Source organism: Solea solea, chromosome 6 (genome assembly GCF_958295425.1).
Source record: "Solea solea chromosome 6, fSolSol10.1, whole genome shotgun sequence".
In the NCBI taxonomy this organism is placed as follows: Eukaryota; Metazoa; Chordata; class Actinopteri; order Pleuronectiformes; family Soleidae; genus Solea; species Solea solea.
The window spans coordinates 21134049-21153985 of NC_081139.1; the positions used below are offsets into that span (position 1 = coordinate 21134049).

Here is a 19937-nt window from a genome sequence, read left to right on the forward strand (position 1 = left end):
TTGTTGAGTTGTTGCCATTTGATTATTTGGCTGATTAGATGCAGTTGAACAGGTGTTACCTAATCAAGCGTCCGGTCATTATTACAAGTCTTATACGATAATACTATCTCCTTTTAATGTGATAAAAAAAAGTGGAATAATTATGTGTCAGTTATTCATGCATTGGTATGAATGTGTAATTTGTCTCAGTTGCAAGTAGGGAGCTGAGAAGAAAGCTTCAGCCCTGACTAGCGCACAGAGGTCACACACACACACACAGCGGTTGCTACGCTGCGCAGTTAGCGTTGCTGTTGACGGAGAGGAGCGTAAGAGCAGCAGCAGCAACAGCAGTAGTCTGTTACTGGGACGGTGGCAGACATAGGACGCAGCTGTCACGTGCTGGCTGAGCGAAGCTAACCAGTGGGATGAGGAATTGAGCAAATTGGACGCATTTTCGATATAACAGGAAATGTTTTTCCCCTCTAATAGTTTTTTTTAAAATTAGTGGCTTTCAAAGTTTGAAAGCTCCGCGAGGACAGTGGGGACGCACGCTCGGTCCAGCCGTATGTTACCAGCAGTTGCCGGGGGAAACGACAGTTAGACGGAGAAACACTTTTTCAGAAAAGGAAAAAAAGTGCTGATAACGATTTGTCTCGTCGCAGAGGAATACTTCTCAATAGGAAGGTTACATCCCTCGGAGGACACAGTGAGAAGACGGCGAGCATTGCAGCAGCATGGTAAGTTTGGGCCTGAAGCTTGATCACGCTAGCTTAACATGCGACAACCTGTTCGCGTCCCTCTTCTCGATTGACTCTGTAACCTCCTACAGCTCTAAACTAAACCGCCTTGCTACTACAGAGTGTTACTCAACTACTGTGTTTCCCACGACAAACATCTAAATGAAAATGTAAACATGGCACTGCAAACTGTAGGTCAAATTATTTTAACGCACTGTTGTGTGTATACCGGTTCTTACTGCTAGTTTCACTTGAGCTAGTTAGCTAAAGGCGAGTATTTGTGTTGTCGCTCGTTACCATATGGTAGACGACCATGTGGCAATGCTAATGTGCCGACATGTGTTTAAGAACACGGTGTACTATTGTAAAACAAATACAATAATGTTCGTTCCCGTTAAAAGCGGGACCTGGTTTATCATTTAACTTTATACGCTGCATGTGCAGCACGTGATTTCTGTTCAATGAAAGCGAGCTGTTGGACTCGGTGGCTAAACGGCTATCAAAGGTCACAGCACTGCCAGAGCGGACATGATAACTTTGAAGAGACGACCCATACATTATTCTGTACTCGATTAGACACAATCGCTCCTAAGCAGTGTGTGGAGTTCGTTCATTTCATTCATCAGTTTAACTTAAATGATTGTGTTAAGATTATCGTGCGTGTGTTAAAAGTGGCATGGGCACGTCTGCGCCATGTGGTCTCTTCTTTCTTCCTGATTGTCGAAGTGAAAACGCAGCTGTGCTTCTCTGTCCGCCTGCAGCTCAGCACACAGACCACACATGTTTATGTTTGTTATCACACGTCGAGCACTTTATTGGTTTTGTATTATTGAATGAAACGCACTGGAGTTGAGCCAATATTATGCAACGGATGACAGGTTAACATGTATTGTTCAATCACGCCGCAGCTCCCGGGCGGACCATCGCCATGTATGGATACGTGTGACCGTTAGAGAGGCGGGGTTTAGCTGATGGGTACACCAATGAAAACTCACCGGCGTGTGTGTCTGTGTCTGAAGGATCTTTTCTGGCATAAACATTGACCTTGTCAGGACCAGTTGTCCTAATGGACACCAAACCGTGTTTCTAATGAGGCAGAATCTAATTTGGGTTCAATTGTGTTTAGGAAAAGGTTAAATGTTTTGTTTACTCGGCCCAAATGAACTCAAGGCACAGCAGTGTCCTAAGAGGAATTGTTGTACAAAGGTGTTTGTATTTGTTATCTCACAAGGACATTTTCTGGTATGGAGACTGACCTTCTATTAAAATTGAAATTATTGCACTGTGTACAAAGTTAAGTCTTGAATAATGTTTTGTGGCCCATCGAATGAGATGGAAACGTTCTCGTCCTGTAGGTATAGTTAGTTTGAGTGTGGTTAGGTTAACTCTTTAACTGGTTATGGGTAAGGTTACAGATGAAGTTTGGGTTCGGCTGTCCAAACAAATGGAAGTCTATTGCGTCCTAACAAGAATAGCTCCTTAAACCTGTGTGGGGCTTGACCAGGATAAGGCCGGATTAGTGATTCACATAAAACCTCACTCATTGGTTTTGCTACGATATAGTTGAATAGAAAGTCAGTTCTGATGGTTGTGGAAGCTTAATACTGTTTAAGTTACAATATTGACCAGTACTAAAAGTGCATTAAATGGTTTGCATTTATTTATTCTGCCCAAAAAATTCAACCTATTTTTAAAGGGCTTTTATTATTAGTACAACTTGCGCTACAGTTTTTATTATAAAATGTGTAATCTTATTACATGAGTCTTCATCAAGCTACTACATCTGTCCTAGTCCTATGTGAATAAAGATGATTGAAATACTGCTTTTCTGCTTTAACTACATTATCTTTTATTGTTTTTAATTTTTGACATACAATCATTCAGGTTACCACAAAGGGAACTGGTCTGAATCCCAATGCTAAAGTGTGGCAGGAAGTCCCTGCCCACCAGGATGACCTCCCAGAGGGGACAGATGATTCTTCTTGGCTGCCCAGCTGCCCTCCTGCTGAGATGACGAACGGTATGACCATAGCCCCCTTCTGTGTTGGGCGTTTTCTCACTTAAGTTTTTCTGTTGCCTAAAAGTCAAATCCCCCTCTTTACTTGTAGTGTGTTAAGTGTGGGAATGGACCATGTCTGACATATACATAAATGGAAAGTGTTTTTTAAACACAACCTAGATAATTACAGTTGTGCTAAGTATTGAAAGTCTGTGTCCTCGAGGATATATAGCATATTATATAAGAATGGAAGAGAATGTGTGGTGTTGTGGTTTAAATGTGACGGTTATTTCACAACTATTTTGTCACCGCCTGCTTTCTCTATTTTAGGTTACTCAAACGTTCTTTCTGCAGGGAGTAAAGGATGCGACATTGAATGCCCCGACAGTCCTCCTGATGATGCCCCTGTACCCACTGAGGATATGAACATGAATGACGTCCACCACCCTGACTTGGAGTATTTAGTCTGTGACCCACAAAGTGAAGTGGCTATAGATGATGTTTCTAAGGAACAACCAATGTCTGAAGAGAGCCTTAGAGAGTCTTTGAAGAAACAGCTTGAGTTCTGCTTTTCTAGGTCAGTAGACATCCAGAAATTGTGTTTATTCTTTGCCATTTTTTAGGATTAAAATGTTTGAAGCAATATAGATTAAGCTAATACTGATTTTTTTCCCTCTACTTCATGGTGAGGTTAGCAATGTTTCGGAATGATTTTTTTGATATTTGAGTCATTAAAAATAGTCATCCTTTCAGTGTTACTTAAGAAGCTCCACCCCCACATTCCTACAAATGTTTTACATTATTATCCTCCCATCACCTAATTGTGTAAAGCAGACGAATAATTTGATTATCTTGTTTGAAAGGTAACAGGCCTTCTTCCTATATTTTTTATTTTATAAATCTAGAGACTTTTAGCCTCTTGTACATCAGTTTTGATGATTGACTGGAATAGTATTGTGCACTTAGAGAAGTAGAACTTACTTTGTTCCTTAAAAACAGAAGCATCATGTTATTGATGGTTTAGTTTTGGCATTAAAAGCCACAAAGCCAGTCAAATGTTTAATCTTGCGTTAAATTGATGTATAGTGGGGTCAAACAGTGGTGGATATGGTGGAAGGTCATTGAAATTATCTGTAAAGAACTGATGCAATTTATAAACAATGAAGAAAGGGTTAATAATTGAATAGATTTTGTATCAGTTCCAGAGTAATAACAGTGTGAGATGGGAGTCTTCAGAATTATTTTCTTTTAATAGGTCCTGGTACTAAAGTCACCATGTACATTTCAAAAAAAATAATTTAATCTATCTTTTGTTTTTGGGTGTTTTGCAGAGAGAACCTTTCCAAGGACCTGTACCTGATCTCCCAGATGGACAGTGATCATTTTGTTCCGATCTGGACCGTTGCTTCTATGGAGGATATTAAAGCCCTCACCACTGATAGGGACCTTATTGTGAATGTACTACGAGGTAATTTTACCCTGCTTTTACCCTGCATTTATTAGATTATTGGCAAATTAACTGACTCATGTCAACAAATGTTTTTACTTCAATACTGTCCATGTACAACACTTTGGGATACATGTGTCATGGTGTTTGTGTAAACAATGCACGTTTTTAAGAGAATGCGCTTTTGCTTGTGTTTATTATGAAGTTATTTGATAATGAACACATGAGAGCATTAGTCTTTTTCCAAATGGGAAATTGGTATCTGACTGTTGGACCCCAGTGTTACTGCATGAGTTACCAATTATGTTTATGTTGTGTATTTGTTACAGCCTCTCCCATGGTACAAGTTGATGAAAGTGGAGAGAAGGTTCGGCCAAATCACAGTCGCTGCATCATTATTCTGAGAGAGGTGCCAGAAACGACACCTGTTGAGGTAAAGACAACTGCAAATTCAGCACTGTCCAAGGTTCTCTCATGTGACTGTAATGGATTACAGAGAATAAAGCAGTTGTACCTGGCAATCCTAGAGGGGTAGTCGGTGTCAGTGTAAGGACAGTGTAACATATGTCTTGCATCTCTTTTGCAGGAGGTGGAGGATCTATTTAAGAGCGAAAACTGTCCAAAAGTATTATGTGCCGAGTTTGCACATAACAGCAATTGGTACATAACGTTTCAATCGGATATGGATGCACTACAGGTATGTCCCCTCATTTTAATTGCAGAATGTATTTTGATCACCTTTAGGTTTGTGTTTCAAATAGAGGTTATATTTTTATTTTCACTCTACCTTTTTAAACTAGAGGAAACCTCCACAATCTTGAAGGGGCATTTTAATGAAAGTGACATGTTAATAATAGATGTTAAACAATTTATTATGCAATAAATAAAAATGATGTTAATCCTCTGGAATGGAGAGTAGTAATGTTTTTGCTCTTTAAAAAGTGAATTGCATTGTGATATTTGTATTTCTTGTTCCCAGGCTCTCAGATACTTAAGAGAGGAAGTGAAAACCTTCCAGGGAAAACCAATCATGGTGAGTTCTCTTACTTTAGTATACTATATGATGGTACATGTTTTTAGCATAGGCTGGATCACTGTTTATTATTAAGCTTCCCTGGAGCCCCACAAGACTAGTTGTGCCATCAGCTGACCTCACCATGTTGCTACTATCAATGCTAGACTGTTTGGCTAACCCTGGGCCTCAAGAGTGACCTTGGGGATTTGTGTGTACAGGGTCTTGATAAGCAAGGAGGACATCCAGTGATCTCTGCTCCTTTGTCAGACTTTTGCACACTTCTCTATCTCCAGGCAGTTTGATTGCCTTTTTGTTTAATCACACTCTGACATTTACCTTTTGTATTTCAGGTTTTTAATACATTCTTTTTCAGCTGGATTTTTACATGACTGTGTTTTTTTTTCTTCAAAATAAAGCAGATTGGTTTGTGAGATATTAATTGTCCTGTTTAGACCCCAGTGATGATCAGTATCGCGCTTGGAAGGACCCATATGCACTGTGACTGGCTGGGAGGAACTTTTCACTTGTAGCTCTCTATATTAATGTTCTGTGTCTCTGCTCTAATCTACTCTTTACCTCTGCTCCTCCCTGTACTCCCCCTTTCTCTCACTCCAACCTCCCTATCCCTCCCCCTTCTTTCCCCTAGTCTGAGCAGTGTTTTATGACCTAATGACCGTGAGATTATGAGATCTGAGGGGATTTAAGGACAATATTCAGAGATGTAGTAGCAGCCTCTCTTCTGTAACCAAAACAAAACTCACTCTTTTCCTTCCTCTCCCGTCACCCACAGGCCCGCATTAAAGCCATTAACGCATTCTTTGGTAAGAATGGCTTCCGCAGTGTGGATTCAAGTGTGTACAGTCAGCCTGCCCAACCACAGGCCCAGTATGGTTCCCCTGTCTATGTGCAGCAGATGTACAGCCCTCAGCAGCAGTACCCTGTTTATCCTGTGGTGTCTCCCTCCTGGAACCCTTCAGTCGTGCCTTACTTTGAAACACCACTGGTAAGAGTTTGAATCACAACATGGCTCACAAAATAAGATGAACACTTGATGAAATCTGTAAAGGTTAAACATTAGTGTCATTACTTAAATTTATAAATGCAATCATACACGTGTCAAGTGTTTAACTCTGCAGGCTCATGTCTAATTTGAAATTCTTGGCTTCTGTTTGTATCTTATGTGTTGTTTGAGCATGAGAGGAGACTATTTTGTAATTGGACCTCCCTCTGCCATCATAATATCTAGGCACCTTTCCCTAATGGAGCATTCATGAATAGCTACACTGGTGCTGGTAACTACAAAGCAAACTCAAGCTCCACCAACACCCATCGACCCATGAACAGGAACCGGTAAGTCAACTCATAGCTCATTTATTCACAGTAATATTGGCATGGCTAACACTGCTATAAGTATGTCATACTGTAGCTGAAATGAACCATTATTATGGAACACTTGTCACACTAGCTGTGTTAGGGTCCACCCCAAGCCCAGTTAAAATGATATGCTGGAGTAGGCTGCAGCAGTTTTCTTTTTTTAAATGGTTTGTGCATTTATGCCCAGAAACCACATGAAGGGTCACCACAGGCCTGCTGACTGTCCCCCTTCTTCTCCTTCTTCTTTGGCTCTTGGGTCTCTGATGGACAGCCTGCCTGCTCCCCTGAGTCCACAGTCTCTTCAAACTTCAGAACCAGGGTCTCTGCACTCCTTCAGTCTTAAAGAAACTTCCTTACAGGCCAACTTTTCCTTTGGAGATCCGAGTGGGGGTGGACGAGGCAGGTGAGTGAAAAATATCCTGCTTAATAAGACTTAATTTAGATGTACAACCAAATTGTGATCTTCTAATAACATTCAAGTGCCTGTGTGTATTTCATGTAAATGCTAATTGGGTCAGAAGTAAAAATAAAATAAATGTTTTCAATAGGAGAGGAGGCCACCGAGGCATGAGGAGGAAAAGGGAAGATGAACAGAATGTGGTGAGGAAATTTTTCTCTTTTCTCTCTTTATTCTTTCCCCCTTGCATTACTTTAAAAAGTGGTTTCTAAACATTTTTTTTTCTAAAACTTGACCAACGATGTCCTAAGGATGTGTTAAAAAGTAATGAGTTTCATTTTGTGAGGTAAACATCAAGTACTATGTGGAGGATCCTTTGTCTTAAATTTGACTTCACTGAAATAAATATTTTCAGCGTCCTGTCCCTTTGATGGAGGCCAGGGTACCGCCACCAAATTTTGAACTGGAAGCTTCCAGTTTTCCTCCTTTACCGGGATCTGTGGTCAGCACACGGGAAGAAACCACACCCGAAATGCGCCTCTCTGATGTTGTGCGTGGCCTAAAAGGCACTAACAAGGTACATTTTTCCCTCTTTGACATGTTGTGCATTGGACACTGTTGAAAGCTGTCTAATTGCATATTCAGTTTTAAATTTTAATGTCTTTATTTATTTTAGTTTATAAGCCAAGAAGCTACGGAGGCTGCTAAACCTGCTCCTGTGACACTGCATACAGTGGCACCACCCACCTCATGGTACAGTTAACTAAAACTAATATCTATCACTAACAATATCTGAAGGATGGATGTGACAAAAAAAAGTAACATTTCACTTTTTATGTCAATTCAGTATTTCTCCAGTGAAGGAAGAGGATCAAGTTGAACATCCCGTCCCAGAAAACCATCCAACCATCTCTCCACCCCCACAGGCAGTTTCTCCAGTAGCCTCAGAACATGGCTCCTCCACCTGTGGCCAGTCTGATCCAACAGAAGTACCTTCTCCAGCTCCCTCAACTCCAACATCAGAGCTTGTAAGGCCTGCTCTTTTCCTCTGGAACCATACATTACCTGGTGGCTTCTTTTTCTTTAATTATGTTTACTCTCTTACCAGGGCCTCAAAAAGCTCAGCTACGCAGAAGTGTGCCAGCGGATGGCCAAGGACAAGCCACCAGCACCGACACCCTCTCCTTCACTCCCTGCCTCTTCAGCTAGCCAACCGCTGCAAGAGCTCAAAGTCAACAGGGGGGAAGAGGCTTGCCCCAACGTTAGAAGCAGGACAGGGAAACCAGAGAAAAGTGAAGGCAGCCGTCCACCTCGTCAACCATTACGCTCTTTCAGAGGGGGGAATAACCAAGCCAGAGCTGGAGGTGCAGGCCGGAAAATTGGGGAGTATCAGAGAGGCATGAACAGTGGCAAACCGTTTACTCAACAGCGCGGCACCAGACGCAGTGGCAAGGAACAGAACATTCCCCCAAGTTCACCAAAATGACTTAAGAAAGGGGAGCCTTTTAAACATGAACTGCAACAGTAAACGTATATGTAAATATATAGTATATGTAAATATATAGTATATGTAAATAGACAGATGAACATATATAAAAATTGACAGCTGATGTCAAAAGATTCTCTTAACATTATTGCAGACCAGAAATGATTTGAATAGGTTAAGTAAGTAGTTGTTCCTTTTTTAGGGAAACTGAAATGGTCTGCTGAAAGAATCACAGACGGGGTGATGGAACATACTGTACTTGGTAGTGAAGTAATGTCACCATATATGGGACAAGAGTGTGTGTGTGTGCACACGTGTGCGCATGTTGAAGAAAATGAAAACTAGAAATGGGGATCTTGTATCTTCAAATGTTGGTGGAGCTTGTTAACATTCAAAATGACCATATGGCACAACTGGATGGATTTGGTTGTTTGCATGTGGTTCATCTTCAGCTTTTTGTCAGACTTGTTTCCTGAATGCTGACAAGGATGTACGATTATTTATGAAATGGAACATGAATCCACTGCATGATAATAGAAACGGGTTATGTGATTAACCACAGAAAGTTTGAGTTTTGACGAGTGATTATGAAATCATGCACAAGACGATGATGAAACATGGATTCAAATGGTCTAATTATCATCAAATGTTTTGGCAGTGTTTGTCTTTGCAGTCTTTGTGGTGCTGATGTGCTACTGCTGGCATTTGAAATAAGAGATGTAGTATAACGAATAGTTCAGCTTTAGTTTTGCATGATTTTTTTTTTTTTTTTTTTTTTTTTTTACTCTTGTACTAATCAGTAACTTGTTTCTAAATTGTTTAGCTTCATTAAACATTAGCAGAAGCAGAAAATACTGTTCCTCTATTTCACCAGATACTGGTGTCTATCAGAATCAAGACCTTTGTTTCAGGTCTAATCTTTTCCTAGATCTGTTTAACTGTGAGTAGTTTAAAGTCATCCAGTAAACTACAGTTGTTCACCATGATAACTCGCTGTATAGTCTTGACTAGGTAAGAAACGCATGCATACTTGTCATGTGAATAGAGTTCAGTAATTGGGGAGTTCATTTTCACTATTTAGAGAAGGGTAAAAGGTGTAACTAATACCATGAATGTAAATTTCTAACACATGCAGGATTTTTTTTTCCTTCAATGAAAATTGGTCACCTGCTGATTAAAAGTGGCTGTTTGATGCTGTGGCAAGTGTTTTGGTTTGGATGTGATTTGGAGACATTGCCTGCATCTGTTTTGATTTAGGTGAACGTAGTCTATCAAATCATGTAAATGTCTGTGTACTTAAGCTTTCTTGGGTGTAGATACAATTTTTTTGTGCACTTTCTTTCCTGCTGCAGAAGCTCTTTGAATTCCATTTTTGAATCAACGTTGTAGTGGTATTTGTGTCATATTTGGGGACTGTGGTGTTGACTATTCTGAGAAGGAAATACTGTATTGAAAACATGGTTAAATGGTCATCTTTAGATGACTTGATTTTGAATAGAATGTACTTGTAACAGCTGTGATAACTCCTTAAATCGTGTGGCTTTATATAATTAATTACAGAAGCAAGATTGGAAAGGTTGGGCAGAAAAACAGAACATAAGTTTTTATGTGTTTTCATTTCATTTGCATGACCTGTGCTGTTGCAAACACATTTGTGATGGTAAAAAAAATACACATTTTCAGGTTCAGGGGAATTAAACAGGCTTTTGTCTTTGTACAGTATTTTGTTAATCAGTTGTCTCCTATAGTGTATGATTTGTCTGTATCTGACTGTGTAAACTTGGCTGCAAAAGAGAGATGGCTTCTGCCTCAGACTACATGGAACTGTTCACTCCCCAAACCTCCAGTGCCTTAACATTGTTTCATTTCATTTGAACAGAACAAAATAGAGCACACCAGGCTGGTTCATTTGTTCTCTAAAGCATGGATGTGATACTAGATTCTATCCAATGCAAATCTCAGTTTATAGTAACTACAGTTGACTGGAGTGAAGCTTACCATGTACTCTTGCATGCTCGTCTGTCCATTATGTGTAAATGAGTCTGTTATGTTAACTTGCCAATGCAATCAGTCTTATATTAAATTTTTTGCTTATAACTGTCTCAATCAAACTAGATATTGCAATTTTCAGTCAAGTAGACACTGGTTTTAACAAATACATACTTAATCACTGAGCATATTGTATGAAAATAAAGATTTATTTTTTAACAGTCCTGTCTTTTGCCCATGTGAAATTTTGCATAACATGCTGTTTCTAGTTCTAATGGGGATTTTCGTTGGGTGTAATACTGGTTCCACAGAATAGTATTTCCTTAAGACACATTACACAAGAGTAGGAGGATCTTTTATGATTTGGCATCATGTTTACTGGGGAGTTTCAGGAAGTTGCTTTTTTCCCTCCATTTACTTTGCATGGAATCTAAGTAATGAAAAAATAAACAGGAAGAATATACCTGCGTGTATGTACATTCCAAATAAGATACATTTAAGGCTTTCATAGTCTGAATGGCGTTTGGATTTGTTAGTCCTTTCAGTGTCTCAAAATAAAGTCTAGTTATATTTTTAAATTGGTGGTTGGGTTGTCTTTCAGACAGCTTATTAATACATGACATGCCATTTATTAATATGAAACTCTCCAAATATAATATTAATAAAGAAAAAGAAAATAAAACTAACATCAGTTTAATGTTAAGTGTCTGAATGGATAAAACTGTAAACATAATACCACATTACATTACATAATACTCAGCGAAGTTGAGGTTCTCGCGGTGTTTGGCCAATGGAAGTGTCAGAGTGTCAACAACGGGTAGGCAGCGGCTCAGCAGCAGCAGTAGCTTCAGCTCAGCAGCTCGGCGGCGCTGTCTGGAGCAGGGAGGTGGGAGTGAAGAGGCTGTCGTCACGGTGGGTGAGACATTTTCACACGATTCAACGCAGAATGTGGTGTTATACTAAAGCGACGGAGTCGGCGTTCATTCACCAATACGAGAGCACATATTTATTTAGCATTAGCATGCTACTATTTTGCGGCTAACTTCGCGAACCTGTTTCCAAAGGTAAGCTAGCGAGGCTACGAGCATTAGCGTAGCTAGCTGTTTTGTGACTGTCAGACACGCTGGAATCTCTTTACAATGCGTATTTGATTTGCGTTGTGTCTAATGAGGTTGCACAGTGTTTGTATCATGTTAGCCTTTACGTTCCTTTTCATGACACGACTGTTCGTAAACACAATTATGTGCCACGGATAGCGTTTTAGCTTAAGGCCCTTCTTCGAGTCAGATGTTAACCAAATATGTGTCATTTTATTTTAATCCACCTTTTACCCCATCACCTCAGGCACCCTATTATATTAGAGTAGTATAGAGCCGAACGACCTCGGTGTAACTCGTATGATAACATTGCAGGACAGGCTGTGTGGGTAGCTTGTTCTGGCTCTGCTGCTTCATCGCTAAACGCTCGTCTTCGATTATCTTCCGACGAGATGGAAGCAAATGATACAAACAGGCCGAAGACAGTCGGCCTGTTTGAGCCCCAACGACCTCTCGATGTGCTTCTATGTGTGTCATATTTATAGTGTCAGCTCATGCATTTCACTAACACAGTTGTTGTAGTCAGTCCTCAACAGGTGCATGTAATGCAGGCTAATGATGCATGTTAACTTAACTGGTAGGGAGGTAACCATATCTAAGTCTCATGACAAGATTTTGTAACAACTCCACTAAGCAATATCAGTTTTGACAAGGTTTGGGTTTTTCTTGATCGACAATACTGTTACATCTGTATTTACTATTACATACTATATACAGTGACCTTAATCAATTGTTTTGTCCTTGCTCCCTTAGTTAAAACATAATAAGATAGTTTGCTTTACTTTCACTCTCTTCTGCAGAACCTGTGTCTGAAATGGGGGATGACAGGCCTTTTGTTTGCAATGTCCCTGGATGTGGGCAGGTATGATTTGTCAACATTACTTCACATGCACGTCTCCTTAAACCGTTTTCCCTACCGACTTGATTATCCAGCCCTGAAACCCAACGTAACACAAATCCTTGCCTTTTTCTTGTTACATGCCATGGGCTCAATGCACTTTGGAATTAGTGCTAACTTTACAGAGAAGTTGGTTCACACAATGGCAAAATAGTTGATGATAATCATCAAGCACAACTAAGGCTGCTTTTACAGTGCCAGCCCTTACTGTTGGCCATCGGCATAGAAAGCAAGTGCTAGTCTTCATTTTAAATCAGATTTATCAGCAGCACAGTAGACACAATAATGACACTAAACCATATTTTTCTCATCCACTGTGATTTTTTTACAGAGATTCACCAATGAAGACCACCTGTCAGTCCACAAACACAAGCATGAAATGACATTAATATTTGGTCCTGCCAGAACAGACTCTGTTATTATAGCAGGTAATGATATTATCATTTACACTAGTGATTATTGAATGAAAAACATTAATGATAAAGTATTGTTGTCATTTGGAAAGGTGATATTTCTGTTTATTAATATACTTTTTTGGTTCCTCTTTTTTTCAGACCAAACCCCAACACCCACACGCTTCTTAAAGAACTGCGAGGAGGTTGGGTTATTCAATGAACTGGCCACTTCCTTTGAACAGGAGTTTAACAAAGCACAGGAAGATGAGCAGAGGCCAAAACATCCGGTGAGAAGAAAGATGGATGTACATGTTAAATTAATGGCACACTGTTGGTCTCCTTGCATTGTAAGATAAAATGGGACAGTCTGAAAATCTATATTGATCTCCTCCTTGTCTTTTTTTTCTGCCATCAAGGCTGCACCTTTACAAACACCATCTGAAGTAAAAGATGAGGATGATGAGGGTCCTTTAGAAGTAGATTCTTCCCCTCCTGGAAGTCCAGATTCTTCTTCGTATATGTCAGACGACAGTGGCGATTCAAGGGTGAGAGGCAAGGTACAATGCATTGCTAGACTGCTTTTAGGTGGCTAGCACAATGGCTAACTGATTTAACATTAAAATCCAGATAATTTATGTCCCAAAAGACACAAGTAAGCATTAATGATACATCTCTGTTCTTGGAGATGCAATAAACTAATTTAATTGTCAATATAAAATACATTTTATGGTTTGATTTATCAGCAGGAGATTCCCACCAAGCCCAGCTCTGCTCCTACTCCCACCATTGTGCGTCCAGGTTCTCTTCCACTTCACCTAAGTAATGACTCCCTACATCCAACTCTGCCATCTCCAACGTCTGTCATCACTCAAGCACCGCCCTCCAACAGACAGCTTGGGTAAATTGCAGTGTGCTCCTGTTGTTACTTGTTTTTCTATATGTCAGTCGGTGGTGCTTGCAAAGCACCATACAAATAATGTGTACAAAAACTCAGTATCTAACAGCACTTCCTACAGAGTACCTCCCTTGAAATGATTTGCCTACACACTTGGTTTCACTCTGACATTTTGTCACATTGCAAGAGTGATAATTTTTTATATCATGAGAGAGACCAGGTACATGTAGCACATTGGAAAAGTCTCAGTGTGAATTTTTTTGGTGCACACAGGCGAGTGGAGCACCAGTTAACAATTATTTGATTTTTGTCAGTAGATCCCCAACAGGTTCTTACCCATTGGTGAGGCACCTTCCTAATGGGCAGACTGTCCCCCTCCTGCCCAGCCCTGTTCAGATGACCTCAGTTATATCTGTAAGTCATTTTCAGAACACTCAAAGATTAAACATTACATTTGCAAGGGATTTCACCATATCTATTCTGTTTCTTACTCCTTTATTCTGAATGGCTTTTTGTTGAAACGTGCAGCTTGCAAGGCCAGTGAACTCAGTGCCTAACATCCCGGGGATACCAGGACCCCCAGTTGGTGGCGCAAGCAGTGGTTCATCCTCTCCCTCTAGTTATAGCCTGCATTCTGAGACCAAGATGGTGAGAGGTTATATTGACCTGTACCTTTTTTGTATGCTCAGAGGGATATTTCGGGTTTTTAAGTTGTGGTTGTATGAGGTAATGAAAAATTGTCACAGCTGACTGAGATGTGCTTGCCCCCAAAAGCCAGAATAAGACAAGCATGCTCGCTCCACTGTAACATGGATGCCAGTGAGGAGTATGGACACTCTAACCACTCTATCTAACCATTAGTCCGTCTTTACTGACTCAACACTGACGTTTGTGTCACTTTACTTAATTCCCCTGTACTGAAGTCCATAGAGCAAATCAGCAATTTTATATCACAGCCTACAGGTGTTGCTGATCCACTGCTGCCTCCATCAGTAATTTCATATGTGTCATTTTGTGGCTTTGTGTGTTCTAAGCACTTTGTGATAATTTACTTAATTGTTGCAAATCACAAAATGAGACCGCAATAGACCATCACCCTTATGTCCCTGCAATCTAAAATGCTTATTTTCTCTATGGAATTTGGTGTAGGAGAGCATGTGGTTTAAAAACTGAAATAAAATGGCCAAAGCATGTAGATAAGTCTGTGATAACTACATGTGATCAGATATAGAGTTTATTTATTGAGCATGTTTATTAAATGGCTTTATCAGTTTTATTTGTGTCCGTACTGTCAGCCATGTTCCAATAGGTTTGCCTTGCAGCAGGTGCACAGAGCTCAGTCAGCACTGTGCAACAATGTGTTAGTCCGTACCTCGTACAGCCACATTTTATAAAATCTTGATCTATCACTAAAATATCACATGACCTACACGCCTGTGTGTTTTTGTAGCGATTAAAGGCAGCTCTGACTCATCAGGGCCCAGGAGCACAAGACGGTGGAGCAGGATCCAACCCTGCAGTCCCACAGCGGCAGGAACAGAGCCACCAGCCCACTCAACACTCTGATGCACCTTCACCTGCTCAACCACAGGTAATACACGTGCCATATGTGCATACACAGTTATCATACAAGTAGGACCAGGCCCGTGACTGCCATGGGAATTTTAAAACATTTTGTGTAAATATTGGGCAACTCCCTTATTACAATTCAAATATGCATTTTAGTACAGTAAAGTGTAGTACAAACAATTCACAAATTTAAAAACTTTAAACTGGTAAGCAATTGCCATTATAAATTAAAACAAGTAATCAAGGAGATTAAGATGATTTAAGTATTACATGTACTGTATATGAACAGCAAATAAGAATTTGAAGGTCATCAGCCTTGGATGGATCAAAACTAAGGGTGACACACTCTTGTGTATGTCAATCTGTATTATATCATAAACACAAGTAGCTTCGTTCCAGACCTTGCCCAGCACTGAATGCTGATTTACATTTTGAACATTTTAAAATAGAGTTTTGTCTTTAGCCACACAATAGTTTAAAAACTGGTTAATAGTCAATGTAGCTTATGAGAAAAAAAAGTAGCAACTACATTTAATAGAGCACTGAAATGATTACAGATTTTGGCCATTTGTTCCTTTTATGATAGAGACCATGCGTGAAAGAAATGAGGGAAGATGGGAAGCAAAAAACAAACACAGAAGTGTTTGTTTTTTGCTTTAGCAATTACATGGAAGTCTGCAATCTGCACTAATGCATTTATAACAGAGTGTTTTGTTTCATTTCTTTGACTGGAAGTTTTCAAGTTACAGCATGTTGATGCCTTTGAGGAAAATCTTCCTTCTTGTTAAGACATCTCTCTGTAATTCAACATTCTCCGGTCCCAAGCTCAGCACATACACAGAACCATGGCAACATTCATACCACCCAGTTTTCTTTTGATTTGAAAATTAGGTTTTCAAATAAAAACAACGTATTCCAAATACGTATCGGCAGCAATATGTATCCCTACTAGCACACCTGAGAACATGACATCACATTCTGGTACACTCGGCATGCACATGCCAGTTGAAGCAGGCAGCAGATTTTCTCCTGTACGGTTGTTTTCTTAGTTTCAGAAACAACAGTGTCAGTTCTGGAGTTCTAGAAGTAACTGCCTTGTAATTTCCAAATGTTTCTGTTCTTCCAGACTAAAAGGCAACATTGGAGAGCTTTCAAACTAAAACGGCGCCAGTACCATTTTTAAATTTCTGTTTTCGGGGCTTGAAAACACAGATGTGATCAGTTTTACCCTCTCCTATTTCTCCAGGTATCTCCTGCTCAGCCAACAGGAGGTCGGCGGCGACGAGCTTCAGAGATGGATCCTGATGAGAGGAGGCAACGTTTTCTGGAGAGAAACCGAGCGGCTGCGTCCCGCTGCAGACAGAAACGAAAGCTGTGGGTTAACTCATTGGAGAAGAAGGCGGATGATCTCGCCAGCATGAATGTCTCACTGACGGTGAGCCAGTGAATATTCAAATATTATACTTGCGTTGATAATGTGAGGAGAAGGGGCATGCGGGGAATGATTCATGTGCTTGAATTTTCTGTATTGCAACCAGGGTGAAGTAAGCCTACTGAGGAATGAGGTGGCACAGCTCAAGCAGCTCCTTCTGGCTCACAAAGATTGTCCTGTCACTGTCATGCAGAAGAAGGCAGCTTTCCTAGGTAACCATGTGTGGTCACAATCTGACTGACAAGCTCCCAGCACTGTGTCCCTTCTTATCAGGATCCATTTATCATCTCATCCATCTAATGTGTTCTTTTTACTCGCTCACCTTTCTAAGGGTGAATGTTTCTTTCTCTGTCTCTAGCTGCAGGAGGAGAGGAAACCTCCAGAGAGGCTTCGACTGAACCCATCGGCTCCCCGGCGGCTGTTATCCAACACGGGCCGTCACCGCCCGCCTCGGCCTCCAGCCCAGGGGCCACCATCAACGGGCTGAGCGTCCGCGCTGCAGAGGCGGTGGCTATGTCAGTCTTGGCCGGCATGGGATCAGGCCAGCCGGGAGGAGTTGTCATGGCACCGCAGTCACAGGCAACTTCAAGATGATGTGCTGACGCAGGTAGCCAGTATGAACTCGAGTGGCATTTGGAGGCCGGACTAGTGCTAAAGTGTTTGAATAGAGGGATTCGACCTTCCTTCTCACCCCAGACTAAGATACTCTCTCCCCACACAGCCAATGATAATCACACAAAGACCTGGCACAGTGCCTCCATCAGCCCTCCACCACAGCAGGCTCCCTGTTCAGAGAAGCCTCGTCTCTCTATGTATGTAAATATGAATAACCTGTCAGAAAGTCACTTTGCAGGGTTTGGGGAGGGTGGGGGGCGGGATTTCTCATTCAAATGCGACCGTTGAAAAAGCTTCAGATTGGGCTGAAAAGTATGAATGAATTTTTTTTTTTTTTCACATAAAAATGCAGCTTTAGTCCAGTTTTGTCCCACATGCTGGCTGTGATGAGGTTGTTTGCTTTTCAAGCTGATGGTTTTACTGTAAGTTATCTTGTATTTTTCATGTAAGAAATAATTTCTATGCCTAAAACTGGGCATTTGCATAATGTTTAGACTCTGAAAGTACCACGAGAGATGGCTGAGTCACTGACTACAGTAAAAGGCAGCGTTGAAAGTGTTGCTAATGCTCTTTTTCTGTTTACTGTTCACCCTGTCTGTCTGTTTGTTTTTTCCCTTTTCCATAAACTATCCCTAAATACACAATGGCTGAGTCAGCCGAATGTGTAACAAACCAAATTATAACTGTGTACACAGTTTACCTTGTACGTGTCTGTCCGAGTTTTGTAGCCTTAGTTTTAAGCCATTTTGAATAGGCCCCATTACATTAATCTTGTATGTATCAAACCCTATTGGCTGCATGGATAATTCAAGGCTGGTGCATACCACTGTTTCTTTTATTCCTCATTGTACTATCACTGGTTATCGATGTGTTTTCAAAAGCCTCAAATTATTGATGCTAAAATGTTCCCTGTTAGAACTGTTAGAATTCCATCCTCAGTCCTTGAAATGGTTAGCTTTAGAAGGCCCTTTAACGATAATCAAACCTAATGCATTTTTAAATAATTTATCCTGGCATTTCAGTTGAGGAAAGAGTAGTGCAATATATTTTTCTATTGAATATCAATGTTGTTGCATTTAGCTGATGCATGTAGCCCAGCCACTGAGAGCGGTTTGGTCTATTTCAGTTGAAAGCATAAATTCGGAGGTGAGCGGAGAAAATGAGAAGATGAATGAATGAGATTGGTGATGAATGCTCATCTGTAGGGACGCACAGATGTCCTATAGGCCTGGTTGCTTTCTGACATTTGAAAAGTCGTCTTATATCACGAAGTAGACTTCACTCGTGTGCAAGGTGCTTCTTTTGAAATTCGAGTTTTAAACTGTAGGTTGTTTTGTACTGCATTGTACTTCCAAAACGATCATGTTGTGTCCTCCCTTGTCACACTGTTTTGTTTTTTTAATATTTCATTGTTTCACAATGTTTTTACTGTGGACATTTTTTGGCTTTTTTTTTTTCCATCACGTGATATTATGTTCCCTTATTTTGTTTCAGAGCATAGATGTCTTTTACATGTTTAACAAGAGGTTGAACTACATGAAAAAAAATATCTTGAAAATATCTGTATGGGGGATCTTTGTCAAATACTCAGGCCTCAAGATGGGAAAAATAACTTGTGTATAATGTCAACTAATTAATAAGTTGTCTCGGGAAAATACAATAAATTAAAGAAAAAGAAAAAATCATCAACACATTTCCATTGAGCCCCAGTTGGTGCCTCTCCTGTCTTGCTGTTACATTTTAGTCACTGAGTCACTGAGTCGAGCATGACTGTACGACAAATACATTTAACAATGGATTACATGATTATTTGCACAGTACGTTATAGGGTTTGCTCATAGTGTTAAATTCACAGAGAATGAACACCTTGTTCTCCTCAGCTTAACAGAGCTTCACAGCCTCTCTTTTTAATTCACACCCACAGGAAGCTTTTCAGGTCAGAGCAGACACAAGTAGAATTCTGCTTTGCTTTGACATTACGGGGTATTGAGTGTAGCATATTCTTTTTCAAAATACACTCTTGTAAAAAATGAAAAGCCATTGCTACAGCCATGTCTGAACAAACCTGTTTCCACAGCGGTACAGTTTGGTACTTTGGTTCAGTTCAATACCAAAAGAACATACTTTATACATACATTTATAACCACTTTTTTTAAAACCTTTCTGTTCAGATATGTAAATCAGTGGTTATCACCTGAGAAAATATTGAGCTCTTAAAGTAACACCATAATCACCAGTGTTAAAATACGAGGTCGAGCAAAGTCAGCGACAGACTTTTCACAGGAGGCAGATTTATTCCCAATAATCGTCCTCCTCTTCCTCACATGTACTTCACACACTGGTATAAGTGACATTAGATTAAGATGGAGTGAGCGATAAGGTGAGCGCTCATTATTTTCACAGGTGATACTTGGTATAATAAGTTTGAGAAGCACTGCTCTAGTCTACACACAATGTAGTGGAAATGTGAAATAGATCAGAGTTTACCATGTTGAACTGTACCGTTGTGAGCTGAACTTCACTGGCACGCTTGATGTAAACACAGCTTTTGGAGCTTAACTGCTGTGCTGGGTATCCCAATAACGCCAAGAAGTGTGACACAATCTTTCTGGA

At 40.3% G+C, this 19937-nt stretch overlaps 2 protein-coding genes across 14 annotated transcripts; both read left to right on the forward strand.

Moving 5' to 3' along the window:
- The first annotated feature begins 520 nt into the window (after positions 1 to 520).
- Positions 521 to 10644, forward strand: larp4ab (La ribonucleoprotein 4Ab). 3 transcript variants are annotated; one of them, XM_058632376.1, is made up of 15 exons: positions 521 to 716; positions 2601 to 2736; positions 3046 to 3292; positions 4047 to 4183; positions 4492 to 4595; positions 4749 to 4859; positions 5142 to 5195; positions 5968 to 6180; positions 6424 to 6527; positions 6739 to 6954; positions 7100 to 7151; positions 7364 to 7525; positions 7625 to 7701; positions 7796 to 7976; positions 8057 to 10644. In XM_058632376.1, exons 1-15 carry the CDS (start codon positions 714 to 716, stop codon positions 8432 to 8434), a joined length of 2175 nt encoding a protein of 724 aa, XP_058488359.1. In that variant the 5' UTR covers positions 521 to 713; the 3' UTR covers positions 8435 to 10644. The 3 variants fall into 3 exon arrangements, with proteins under 3 accessions (XP_058488359.1, XP_058488361.1, XP_058488360.1); XM_058632378.1 differs by having other exon boundaries at positions 6823 to 6954; XM_058632377.1 differs by having other exon boundaries at positions 3070 to 3292.
- A 567-nt stretch (positions 10645 to 11211) lies between these two features.
- atf7b (activating transcription factor 7b) lies at positions 11212 to 19017 on the forward strand. Of its 11 annotated transcripts, none has more exons than XM_058632410.1 (12): positions 11212 to 11335; positions 12321 to 12382; positions 12750 to 12846; positions 12973 to 13100; positions 13230 to 13370; positions 13557 to 13711; positions 14023 to 14122; positions 14237 to 14356; positions 15159 to 15299; positions 16524 to 16712; positions 16816 to 16921; positions 17068 to 19017. In XM_058632410.1, exons 2-12 carry the CDS (start codon positions 12335 to 12337, stop codon positions 17301 to 17303), a joined length of 1461 nt encoding a protein of 486 aa, XP_058488393.1. In that variant the 5' UTR covers positions 11212 to 11335; positions 12321 to 12334; the 3' UTR covers positions 17304 to 19017. The 11 variants fall into 11 exon arrangements, with proteins under 11 accessions (XP_058488393.1, XP_058488403.1, XP_058488396.1 ...); XM_058632420.1 differs by having other exon boundaries at positions 15186 to 15299; XM_058632413.1 differs by having other exon boundaries at positions 14026 to 14122.
- The last annotated feature ends 920 nt before the right edge of the window (positions 19018 to 19937 follow it).